We start from the raw sequence: 12697 nt of genomic DNA on the forward strand, positions 1-12697 counted from the left end.
AGAAAATATTGACATAATCTGCTCTATGTGCACAATACTCAGGATCATTTTAAAAAAGTCGCCCAAAAGTGTCGAAATTGGGGTCAAATTTGAAAGTTCCTTTACTAATAGAGCTACATTTTCCTTACCGAATGGATCAATGCCAGCTTACTATTTAATTTAATATGAAACTGGCGAATTTTTGTAAATTCTGGAACAGACCTACACAGAGCAATGTCATTCGATTGTTCAAAAATTTGCCGGAAATTAACGAGAAGCAACAAAAACTTCCTAATTTTTCCAGCATTAGAACAATAAGTTCTTTACTCAACGGTCTTAACACAAACTTGTCATACATAAACATAATGTACTCAGGCCACCCATATTTAAAAAATCGCCAAAAAATAACAAAACCAGGACAAGATTGAGAAATTGCCTCACTAACAGAGCAAGACTTCCTCTACTCAATACTCAATTTTTAGTTACGAACGAATTTTGACCAACCATCTAGTTGAGTCCAGAACGACCAACTGTAACTCCTTGGAGGATAAGCAAAAAGTCAATCTAACTAGCGCTTATTAATAAATGAAAAATAAAAATACATAAATTTTTATCCTGTCGCTAAGCATCATCACCAGCAGGAGTTTGCTGCAAGAAGCGGTAAGCAATGAAAATTAATTCACTGTTTGCGTGTGGAAAATGCACGCAAACCTTCGCTGAGTGACTTCAGTTTTCCAATTTCAATTAAGATTTGTTTGCTGAAGTAATGCGGATCGCCGAGTTTGAATTAATCCACTCAGAAAGCGAATAATGGCGACTTTCCCGAATACCACGACCGCCTTTAAGGGCCTAATTTTCCGCAAAACAATTTCGTTTATGGGGGGCCGCAACGGTGACGAGCACTGATTATTTTGCCAGAAAATTGCTAGTTTCGACGGATTAGCGTTTGCTAAGTCTGGTTAAATTCAGCCTTTCTAACGTATAAATGATACTTTCGGGGGTTAAATGGCCGAATTTTGCAGCTGGAATTATTAAATCTGCTGTAACGCGTTTAAATGATAATTTGGCGTTGGTGCAAATACAGATTTTCGGGCGGAATCACATCGGTTAAGCTTAGACAAGGCCAAAAGCCAAAAGAAGAAATAAACGAAAAATAAGAGATAGGGATTATTTATGAATGCGACTCTGTGTTTCGAGAGCAGGCAGAGTCGAATACTAAAGCGGAAATTTAAAGTTGCGTAGGTGACATCAATTATTTGAGGAAAGTACGCGAAACTTGCACAGGAACGGAACTAGAACGTCTTGTGAATAAATCATTGGATGGCTAAAGTTAATGTGGACACAGCAAAAACCTGCCAAATTTATATTCTCTGTTGTAACAAAAGGGATGAATGTCGTCGAATTAATTTTTCCTGGTTCCTGTTGCAATTATCAGCCTTAATGCACCAGAATAACGAAGGTTTTTTCAAATTATGTCCGTCCGAACCCCGCCCATTTCCCAAGAGTTTTGACATTAACAGCATCATTCATCTTTAGTGTCATTTCTTGTCATTAATGCGGCGCACTGTAAAGTTCAAAATTCCGCGTATTTTTGCCCGCAACTATTGAATATTGTGTATTTTCGCAAAGCGGAGCTCCCTCGTCACTTTGGGGCTAATTTGCAGTCGGTAAAAGTGTTTCGGGCCGAATTAAGTGATTCGAAGAGTTCGGAAGTTTCACTGACGGTGCGAGGTTATGTGTAAGTGAAAATCTTAGTCACTGGACATTTCTGGACTGGCTCATCGCAGTAACGTCTGTCATGGATCCATCATTTGAATTCAACATCACTAACCCAAACTAACCTAAAAATTTGAAGTTTGTTTTGTTTATGGATCGGTTGTATACATTCGCGTAGTGTTTATGGCTATGGTACATACGTTTTTATTGGTTTTTCCTTTGGAAAGTTACTTAAACAAGGAGAAAATGAAGTCCTGCGTACGCCATTACATATCCTTATGAAATTTATTGAATAAACATGCCTTTCGCGGTTGAAAACATTTATCAACACAAACACTACACTTATTTGCTTCTTGTTACATTACGAAAAACTTTCTAAAATGGCAAACTAATTAATATGAGAAAAGCAAGACCTTCTCTTGGTCAAGAGAGCAAGTCTTGGTCTTGTTTTTATATAAGCGGTAAAATTAAACGGAATTAATTTAATAGTTATTAAATTAAAAGATAATAATAATCAATACGAAGCAATCAAAAAATTTGTAAACTATTTCCTATTTCAATAAGTTTAATTATTTTGTAATTCAAAATTGTTGACCCGCACTTTTTCGTTGCTTAAGATTAAGATCCAGAAGATCTTCATCCCAAGAAATTGAATATATTTTATGGTAAGTAGTGTAATTTTCATATTCTAACGAAAGTATAACAGCAAAAAAACAGTGACGCAAACACTTTATTTAAATCGATTAAAGACACAGTTTTCCAGACAGTTTGTTTCCGCAATATTCTTGTAGACTTCGTAGGACGCCTTCGGTCTTCTGGTCAAATTAGCGCTGGTAAAATCCACATCAATCAACCCAAATCCGACTCTGAAATCCAAAATATTTCAATACCCTCTATCGGACAATCCTCTATAACCCACGTGTATCCAGAGCTCCATTCATATGAATTCAACAGACTCCAGTACGTGTAGCCGAAGACGTTGGCTCCATCAATGTGGATGGCCTTTAACAGGCTGCACAAATGCCCCTAAAACCAAAACAGTAATTCCTTCACTGCTACTGTTTTGCAAGCCATCAACCCGCTCTTACTCGAATATAAGTAATCCTGTTGGTGTCGTTCACAGTCCCCATCACATCAGCCCATCCATTTTCCATTATGAAGATCCTGGGATTTCCATACTCATTCGAGATCCATTTGAGCAACTTTCTGAATCCTGCGGGTTTGTCGTAGAGCCAACTGGCTGCTGACTGAGTCCAGTGACTCGCAGCTGATCGAATCACGTTTTTATCCACATCGTAGCTGATGGTGCTGTTTTCGATTGCCGTTATGTTGCGATAAGCCGAGGTCAAGTAGGTGGTGTAACTAAAATGGCATGGAATAATGGAAGTTGATGGAAAAGGTCAAGTTTTACTAGTTGAGCCCGATGAAGTCGTAGGCGTTTTTGATGAGCCCTATTTCCTCCTCGGTGAGCACGGGGAGTCTGGAGGCGTTCAAGCCCTGAGCCGTGCTGAGTGAGGCGATTCGTTTTATCACAATCGGCGGCCAGTTTCCCACTAGAATTGGATGGGCTCCTATTCCGAACTGCAAAAAAACATCTAAGTAAAGCGAAAGAAATAAAATGGGGAAGAAATCATTGGGGTTCTTTGGGAATTGTTAACCTCCATAGCAGGGGGGATCCAGCTTTAAATTCAGGGGGGGGGGGGTTATGTAGAAAAAATACAGCCTTCTGTTGTCTATAAAATTAGAAAAATTATCGTCGTTTTGTGCAAGAGTGGCGTAAAATTATTGCAAAATTTCATGTTTTCCGTCCCGTTTTGCATGTTTCTCGAAAGCAAAATGAGCAAGAACGCTCGTTTTTACATCATTCCAAAGAGAACTAAATGGCCGTTTTAGAAAGTGAACCATCGATAAGGAAATGTTGCAGTTTTCTCAAAAAATGCTTGAATTCAAGAAGTTTTAGATTTGCGTGGTTTTTTTTCGAGTTGCAAAATCCACTTGAATATGACGCTGCTTTTTTCGAAGTTTCTCAAGAACCATTCGAGCCACAGAATTTGTTTTGGCATCGTTGGATAGAGAATGGAAAAGTCGATTCAGTCGTAACAACGTGAGTGAGGAAATTCGAATAGTTTTGACCCAGAAAGTGAAATTTGAATATCAGACACTTAGGTGCAAGATTATGCCAAAATTTTATGTTTTCCGTCCCGTTTTTGATCATATCTCGGAGGCAAAATGAGCAAGAACGCTCATTTGTACATTATTCTAGAGAGAAGTAAATGGCCTTCTTAGCAAGTGAACCATGTATGGGGAAATGTTGGCAGTTTTCTCAAAAAATGCTTGAATTTAAGAAGTTTTAGATTTGCGTGGTTGCAAAATCCACTTGAACATGACGCTGCTTTTTTCGAAGTTTCTCAAGAACCATTTTAGCCAGATAATTCGTTTTGGCATCGTTGGATAGAGAATTGAATGGAGGTGGGGTCATGACCCCCATGACCCCCTCCCGAATAACTCGAATTTTCACCTCCCAATAAAACTGAATAGTTTTAAGAGCAGTTTGACTTGGATTTTACCCTGATTTCTTTGGGAAAATGCCCGCAATTCATATAAAAAACTTACGTCCCATTGTAGATGGTTTTCTGCTGATTCTACATCTTCCGTGCTGTTCGTAAGTGGTTCCGGGTTGGTACTAACGAGAACTATTCCCACTTCCCCTAAACAGTTAAAATTGAAAAATGTTGGTAACATTTTCAGCGTAAACAAGTGAAAATTAGAAATTTCAATTCTAAAAAACTCACTTTATTAAGTATTAACATCATTATTTTTTATTTTTCAAGTCTTCATTCAAGTCAAGGCGCGACACTGACCTGAATGTGAAACGTGAACATTTGACCACTTTAGAGGTTTTTCTGCGTCCAAATCCGTGTCAAAACTGATTTCAGCGTAAAAAATGAAGAAAGTGATCTTTCGAGTTCAAATCAGTGTTGTGCTCGAAGGCCTCGGCACAACAAATACATCAGATTCTAATTCGCTTTTGTCGCGACACCGATTTGAGGGCAAAAAATTAACAAAGTGCAGCTTCAAAGTGATTTTTCGAGTTCAAGTCAGTGTCGTGCCCGTAGGGCTCGGCACAAAAATCGCATTAGAGTCAAATGAATTTGTTGTGTTGAGCTCGTCGGGCACTGCACTGATTTGGACTCGAAAAATCACTTTGAACCTGCACTTTTTCCCTTAAAATAAATTTCGTCACTGATTTAGTGGCAAAAACTGAAAAAATAGCAGGTTTATAGTGATTTTGCGTGTAAAAATCGCGCTATAGTCCAATGTATTTGTTGTGCCGAACCCTTCGGGCACGACACTGACTTCAGGGCAAAAAGTGAACAAAGTGATCTTTTGAATTCAAATCAGTGTCGTGCTCGAAGGCCTCGGCACAACAAATACATCAGATTCCAATTCGGTCGATCTTTTGGTCGGGCACGACACTGATTTGAGGGCAAAAAATTAACAAAGTGCAGCTTCAAAGTGATTTTTCGAGTTCAAGTCAGTGTCGTGCCCGTAGGGCTCGGCACTAAAGTCGCAATAGAGTCAAATGAATTTGTTCTGTTGAGCTCGTCGGACACTGCACTGATTTGGACTCGAAAAATCACGTTGAACCTGCACTTTTTCCCTTAAAATAAATTTCGTCACCGATTTAGTGGCAAAAACTGAAAAAATAGCAGGTTTATAGTGGTTTTGCTTGTAAAAATCGCGCAATGTATTTGTTGTGCCGAGCCCTTCGGGCACTAAACTGATTTCTGCGCAAAAAATGAAGAAAGTGATTTTTCGAGTCCAATTCAGTGTCGTGCCAGAAGAGCTCAACACAACTAATACATTTGACTCTAATGCGATTAAAAAATTGAAGCCTCTCTTTGTCAATTCTTTGCTCTCAAATCAGTGACTTTTAATTAAATTTTTAACTAATTGAAATTTTTAGCTCCTGATTAACTTTTATTAAAAAATTACTTCTTTATTGTGAAATAAGAGCACTCTTCTCTGTCAATCCTTAATAGAAGACGTGAGGACGTTCCCTCAATTGATCCAAAACACCCAAGCAGAAAGGTTTGGAGGCAACAGGTTCCGACTGAGTTAAGCACTCCTCAATATCTCCATAGCAATGTGAATGCTGCTTACCATTCTGAGTCGATCTGAACGACGCATTGTAACTGTGGTAAGCCTTGGCGTGGGCCAGAACAAGCGTGTAAAGACACCGGTAAGTCAATGTGCCAGATTGCTTCAATCCAGGCGCATGAATCCCGACTCCATATCCATCATAGCAGTGGATGAATGGCTCGTTTATGGTCACCCAATATTTGACCAAAGCGCCAAACTGGGAGAAGCAGAATTTTGCGTATTCGTCAAAGTAAGTGGCCATCTCCGGATTGGTCCAGCCGCCCAGTTCGTCTAATGTGGCTGGTAGGTCCCAATGGTACAAAGTGACAACTGGCTCGATGTTGTTCGCTTTCAATCTCTGAAATCAGAAGGTTTTTACTGCTAGTTTGCAGCAAAGATCAGAAATGCGAAAGTTTTTGAAGGAGCTCTTTGCCCTAAAAAAAAAGTGAAACTCTTTGGACCAACCAATACCTGAAGCAGCTTCAAGTAATACTCCACTCCCGCCTGGTTCACATGATCCACAGTCCCGTTCGGCAAAACTCTGGGCCACGATATGGAAAATCGATAAAAATCCAGATGCAAATCGGCCACCGCATCCACATCCTCTTCGAACCGATGGTAAGAATCAGTCGCAATGTCCCCATTGCTGTGATCCTCAATTTTCTCTGGAAAATTGTGAGCGAACGTGTCCCACATGCTTGGCCCCTTCCCATCCTCATTCCAACCGCCTTCGACTTGATAGGCCGAACTGGCGGTTCCCCAGAGGAAACCTGGAGGGAAGCATTTTCGGCACGTTGCTGCTGCCCTGAAAGTCGCTCAGAAATAGACTAAAAGGTCGCATTTTTTAACAAACTTACCCCACAATTAGCCAAACGGCCCCAATCCACACAGGGGTGTACATTGGAAAAACTGCGACTTCACTCAAAAACTCACCAGTTCCTAATGGTGTTTCCAGCTTAGTTTTATGGCGCCAAGCGAAATCGCGCAGTTAATCTTTTATTGCAACGAAATTGAGTGCAACCATAAATCCAAGTCGTGGTTTTTCCAAAGCAATGCCATTCTACTACAGGGTGGTGCTGAACAGTTTAGTGAGCACACAATTTCAGTGCGGCAAAAGAGAAGCTTCTGAATCCTGTTTGAAGAAGTTCTGCTAATCATTCACTTGATGACTCTTTAATGCACTTCGTTGCTGAAGAAGCCCTGGTTGCTCTTGCAGGATTTTCAGCACTGATTTAGTTGTGCACACTGCGACCTCGTTCCTCGTTGTTTAATGATAATTTAAGTCATTTAGACTTACATAAACAATCTCCAGTTGAGTACTTTTAGTGCACTTACCTTTTTTGATTGTTTATATGTTGTTGTTGGTCAAGGCAATGGGATCCTCTTGTAAACGTCCGCATATTTGCCCTTTTGGCTTGGATTGCAAAGTTCTGGATTCAGATAAAGTTCATGCGAGTTTTGGTTGCAGCCGGTGTTTCTCCTTTTGCTTTTTGCATGGTTTTTTCCCGGTTTTTCCGGCTGGAAAGTGGCAGAAAGCTTGCAACTTTCGACATTTGGATCTTCACATTTTGGGCCCTTAAATACGCGTTTCTGCTTCAATTTTTCGTCACTTTTAATAAGACACTGTCCAGTTTTTGAAGTTCGCTCACCCTGTAGAAGCCACTTGCAACTGAAAGCCCCGAAAATATCACTCACATTGAACAAAAGCCTGATTTTTGCCAAGCTAATAGATGAGAAGACAAAAGCGACAGTATTTGCTCAATTACGCGCTTCTCTTAAAAAATTCCTAACTACCACTGCAAAGTTGGTAGCAACTTGAAGCTCGCTCAACACATGGAACACCGGTGAAGCGAAACAACGTGAAAATTTCACTCAAATCGGATCAAGCTCTGATTTTTGCGGAACCTGTCCAAGCAGGATCAAAAGTGACCAAAATCTTCTAATTGCACGGTTTTCTTTAAAAATGTTGAACTTCAAATCTGGAGCACTTTGCTACTTGAAATTTGCTCACCCTATAAACGATATCCCAAGCTAAAAACTGTATAAACATAACTGAAATCGGAGAAGAGCCTGATTTTTGCCAAACCTGTAAACGCAGGACCAAAATTGAACAGTCCTTTAAGTGCGTGGTTTTCTTTAAAAATCCGGAACTTCCAATTCGAGACGAGTTTCAAACTAAAATTTGCTCACCCTATAGATGATATCCCAGGCTAAAAACTCTAAAAACATCACTGAAATCGGAGAAGAGTCTGATTTTTGCCAAGCCTGTAAACGCAGGACCAAAATTGAACAGTGTCCTTTAAGTGCGTGGTTTTCTTTAAAAATCCGGAACTTCCAATCCGAGACGAGTTTCAAACTGAAATTTGCTCRCCCTGTAAAGGATATTCCACGCTAAAAACTCTATAAACATCACTGAAATCGGAGAAGAGTCTGATTTTTGCCAARCCTGTAAACGCAGGACCAAAATTGAACAGTGTCCTTTAAGTGCGTGGTTTTCTTTAAAAATCCGGAACTTCCAATCCGAGACGAGTTTCAAACTGAAATTTGCTCACCCTGTAAACGATAGCCCAGGCTAAAAACTCTATAAACATCACTGGAATCGGAGAAGAGTCTGATTTGTCTCATCCCTCTAAACGTGAAGCTGGATATGAACATGCTCCCTCACTTGCGCGCTCTTCTTTAAAAATTCTCAACTTTCAACCCGAATACAACAGCAATTGGAGATTTGCACAGGCTACAGGAAACACCTGATGCTAAAAGTCCCGAAAATTTCACTAGAATCCTAAAATATTCCGATTTTTGCCAGCGTTATACAGAGGTGCCAAAAATTGACATCCCTTCCAATTGCATGCCCTTTGCCTAAAAATTTGGAACTTCCAATCCAGGATGAATTACAAAATAATATTTGCTCACCCTTTAGAAGATAGTTGAGGCTAAAAAGTCTGAAAAAATTACTAAAATTCTACAAGACCCTGATTTTTTTCGATGCTGTACATGTGGGGTCCAAAATGAACACCGTCCATCAATTGCGTGCTCTTTTTCAAATATTCGCAACTTTCAATCCGAATCCGGCAGCAACCTGAAATTCGCTCCAACTACAGAAAATGCCTGAAGCTAAACGCCCAGAAACTTTCACACGAATTGGAAAATATTCCGATTTTTTTCAGAGCTGTAAAGAGGTGCCAAAAATTGACAATCATTCCCAATCGCACCCACTCAGCGCCAAAAAAATTCGGAACTTCCAATCCGCGATTAATTACAAATTAATATTTGCTCACCCTGTAGACGATAGCTGATGCTAAACATTCTGGAAAAAATGGTAAAATCGGAGGACCCTGATTTTTTCAAGGCTGTAAATGTGGGGCCCAAAATGCACATGTTCCATAAATTGCGCGCTCTTTTTTAAAAATTCGCAACTTACAATCAGAAATTGACAGCAACCTGAGATTTTCTCGCACTATTGAAAATACCTGAGGCCAAAAGCTAGGAAAATTTCACTGAAATCGTAAAATATTCCGATTTTTGCCAGCGCTGGAAAGAGGTGCCAAAAGTTGACAATATTTCCCAATTGCACGCTCTCCGCTTAAAAATTCTCAACTTCTAATCTATTGGCGGTCGGGACTTAAACTTTGATTGCAATATCCCGGACATTTGAAGCTAACTGCCCCGGAAATTTTACTCAAGTCATATAAAACCCTGAATTTTACCAAGCTTGTGAATGAACAGTCAAAGATGGCCATTTTTCTCAAATGCGCGGTCTGCTTTGAAAATTCCCAGTTTCAAATCCGGCACCCATTGCAAGCTAAAATTTGCTCACCCTGTATAAAACACTTGAAGCTAAAAACTATGAAAATTGCACTCCAGTCGTGTAAAACCCTGATTTTTACGAAGCCTATGAATGAAGAATCAAAAGTGATTAAGGACGCGCATAAAACGTTTTTTTTTCAATTGCGCTCGTTTCTTCAAAAAATCACAACTTCCAACTGAGAGCAGATTTTAAGTTGAAATTCGCCTACCTCATAGGACCCACTTGAAGCTAAAAATCTTCGAAATATGGATTTAATCTGAACCAATTTGGATTTTTACCAATCCTGTAAATGTTGTGCAAAAAATTGATTGAAATTCAAAAACTCGGCAAACGGTTTTTGAATCTTTGAAGGAAAAATGCGCTTTAGGTGCAGACGTTAATATAATTTTTTTAAATAAAATGCAATTGAACATAATCCAGAAAAATTCGAACCAGCCGAAAGTTCCCGGTCTCTCTTTTCCCTCAAGAAATACCTTAATGAGTATATGTATTTAAATACGAATTATTTAACCAACAAATTAATTTAATTACTAGTTTCCTCAATTAAGCCCTTAATTTACTCTTTCCTAATTCTACTCTTGCCACTAAGATCTTAAGAATCTGTGAAGCTTTCATTGAGCACCAGTTATAAAGTTAAATTCTACTAATTTCGTATTGATGTGGCCGCAATTGGCGTTGTTAAAGTGATCGTATATGGAGGCGGTTCGGAACCTGGCCGAGTTTCACTCGAACGGGTTTCCACATGTTGAGGACTTGTTTGGACATTTGCCGCACACACTTTGATGGCTTCCTCGTATTTTGGCGGTGGTTCAGTATAATGTTCTACGATTTAAAATTTATTCACTTTTGCATTTCCCTCTTGTTAAAACTTACGCGAGTAAGGAGGAGGCGCGCCAGGAAAAATCCCTCCATTTGCCGGGGAATTGAATGAGGGATTCACATAAATATCCGTAAAATCCACGGATCTTCGTCGGGCTTGTCGTTCTGCCCGTCTTGCCAGACGTTCTGCAATTTGTCGAGCTTCATTTTCGCATTAATTTACATCAAAATGCAAGAGTTTTTCAATCAAGATGAACGGTTTTTACCTGCCAAAAGACGCTCTCTGGTGTAAGTCTGTTTGATTTTTTGCACTAATCCACAGAATGAGACGATGAAAATGAAGATCAGCGCCCCTAAAAGTACCAGTTCAAACGCCATTCTGAAACGAATAAAAATTTCTGGCAACTATGAGGAAAGGGTTGGTGGATTTATGTTGTGAGCTGGAAAAGTTTCAGAGGTTCATTAATTTTTTTTTAAGTTTCATCAAGGTTTCTATCTGGGTTTCAAAAGCTGCGCGCTTTATGCAAGAAAAACAGAAAAAACGCTGTTTTTATGGCAATTTGGCGCACGTTTTTCGAATCTTTGCATGTTTTTGTCTGCCACTGGTTGAGAAGGTACTCAGCATACAGCAAAAGGTTGATTTGTGGGTTTGTGATTGACAAATGAAAGTTCAGGAAAACACTTTTCTCTTTGTCATACAAAGTAGGCAAAACTTGGAACTTTTTGCATCAATATCTGACGCTTTGATTAGAACAGGAAGTGCTGAAAACTGCTGAGTTTTTTGAGGCATTTAGGCTCTGGTGGAAAAGAATGTTTGAACGTTTTCATCCAACTGAGTTGAAAATTAGATTCAGCTCTAAGTTAAAGACGTTAAAATTCCGATTTTTGTATAGTTCATTAACAGGAATTAATCTCATTCGCTTTTATATCTTTATTACTCTTAAACGTATTTACTCTTTATTAGCAGCAGTCATTAGCGCGAATATTCCACCCAATGAACGCGACTGTTGTAAAAATTGTTGTTCTGCGCTATCATTCTCAGTGTAAAATGAATGTCATTCTTTGCCAGAGATTAATGTTGCTGATGCGACACTTGACAACAATAATTCAACCAGCCAGCAAACAAACACTAGCGGAACACTCGAAACACTGAACCAGCTCAGAAGAACACGCAACACCAAACACCACAACTAATTAATGTTTATTACATACGTTGAAAAGCACCTGCAGGTTCCTCATAACTACAAACAAAGATTGATTTTTGCAAAGCCTCTGATAAGATACGCGTTTGTCTCTCGATTGGTGACGTACATTTGTTATATTGGCAAGAATACAATTGAGGGATTAGAGATAATGGATCTGGCGTGCTCGTTCGAATTGCTTCGAACACACCTTTTGTCATTTGAGATCAATCTTTGAGGATTTGGTCTTTTAACGAAACTTGGAGAAAGCAATTGAGTCGCTAACTCAACTGTTTAACTACTTGGAGCCATTTGGTTCATAAAAAGAACGCGTAAAATCGTGGAAGAGGATGCCACTCTTGCTAGCGAAACGTCGTCGGAACGAAAGTTCTCTGAAAGTCCGAAAAACTCTCTCCAATAGCCCTGAGCATTTTTAACAGGACAGTTGTTCTATTGTCTTTATCAACTTCCCTTTTCACATAGTTTTTCGCTCTTCTCTGCTCTGCTCCAACTTGCTTAGCCGCCCTTGCTGTTCAGACTGTGAACCAATCGATTGAAGGAACTTAACCTGATCGGTCAGTAAAAAATGTTCAAAAACAACACTCTTATTGAAGAACAGTCTATTTAAGACAGAATGAGGATCCGACTATGAAAMTGTGCAGACACTTTTGAAGATATTGATGAAAATCATTGTATATACTTTCCTGACTGTGCTTCAATTCCAAAACAAATTTATTCCTGGGTTTCAGTMATTTATTGTCTCTATTTATCAATAAAAATACGTTTCGGTGTATTTWTCCACCATCATCAGTTTTTATGTGCATGTGTTATTGAGAAATGGTCTATTGAAGAATGAAGTRCAAAAACCGCGCAAATTGAAAAAACCGTTCAAAATTCCGGAATTAATTCTGAAGAAGACTTTCCCTACATTTTCCTCAAACTCGAAAAGTGACTAAACTAAAGCTTCTGTCAACGTCTACTAGACCTCTAGAGCTGATGTCTCTTGTCGCTCTTGAGAATCGGCTTCTTGAAGAATGTAATGCAAAAACCG

The 12697-nt window shown here is 39.3% G+C and overlaps 2 protein-coding genes across 4 annotated transcripts; both read right to left on the reverse strand.

Annotated features, from left to right (window-relative positions):
• Nucleotides 1-2407: 2407 nt before the first annotated feature.
• On the reverse strand, nucleotides 2408-9029 carry LOC109536472 (myrosinase 1). The gene is made up of 8 exons (XM_048667699.1): nucleotides 6696-9029; nucleotides 6310-6643; nucleotides 5860-6196; nucleotides 4309-4403; nucleotides 3107-3276; nucleotides 2784-3057; nucleotides 2615-2721; nucleotides 2408-2561 (listed from the first exon to the last, which is right to left on the reverse strand). Exons 1-8 carry the CDS (start codon nucleotides 6737-6739, stop codon nucleotides 2426-2428), a joined length of 1497 nt encoding a protein of 498 aa, XP_048523656.1. The 5' UTR covers nucleotides 6740-9029; the 3' UTR covers nucleotides 2408-2425.
• Nucleotides 9030-10008: 979 nt separating this feature from the next.
• Nucleotides 10009-11781, reverse strand: LOC109536490. Of its 3 annotated transcripts, none has more exons than XM_019902727.2 (4): nucleotides 11420-11781; nucleotides 10732-10844; nucleotides 10520-10651; nucleotides 10009-10468 (listed from the first exon to the last, which is right to left on the reverse strand). In XM_019902727.2, exons 1-4 carry the CDS (start codon nucleotides 11437-11439, stop codon nucleotides 10290-10292), a joined length of 444 nt encoding a protein of 147 aa, XP_019758286.1. In that variant the 5' UTR covers nucleotides 11440-11781; the 3' UTR covers nucleotides 10009-10289. The 3 variants fall into 3 exon arrangements, with proteins under 3 accessions (XP_019758286.1, XP_019758288.1, XP_019758285.1); XM_019902729.2 differs by having other exon boundaries at nucleotides 11678-11779; XM_019902726.2 differs by having other exon boundaries at nucleotides 10520-10666; nucleotides 11420-11680.
• Nucleotides 11782-12697: the final 916 nt, after the last annotated feature.

The sequence above is a fragment of the Dendroctonus ponderosae genome, unplaced genomic scaffold, assembly GCF_020466585.1.
Source record: "Dendroctonus ponderosae isolate FM_Combo_2020 unplaced genomic scaffold, Dpon_F_20191213v2 Dpon_F_20191213_6, whole genome shotgun sequence".
In the NCBI taxonomy this organism is placed as follows: Eukaryota; Metazoa; Arthropoda; class Insecta; order Coleoptera; family Curculionidae; genus Dendroctonus; species Dendroctonus ponderosae.

Coding starts and splice junctions, on each gene's coding strand:
- LOC109536472 (XM_048667699.1), bottom strand. CDS start 6,739: ATGTACACCCCTGTGTGGATTGGGGCCGTTTGGCTAATTGTGGG. Junction 3,058..3,106: donor GACTTCATCGGGCTCAACTA/GTAAAACTTGAC, acceptor ATGCCATTTTAG/TTACACCACCTACTTGACCT. Junction 2,562..2,614: donor GAATGGAGCTCTGGATACAC/GTGGGTTATAGA, acceptor TTTGGATTTCAG/AGTCGGATTTGGGTTGATTG.
- LOC109536490 (XM_019902726.2), bottom strand. CDS start 11,439: ATGACTGCTGCTAATAAAGA. Junction 10,845..11,419: donor ATGACTGCTGCTAATAAAGA/GTAAATACGTTT, acceptor TATTCGTTTCAG/AATGGCGTTTGAACTGGTAC. Junction 10,667..10,731: donor CAGAGAGCGTCTTTTGGCAG/GTAAAAACCGTT, acceptor GCGAAAATGAAG/CTCGACAAATTGCAGAACGT.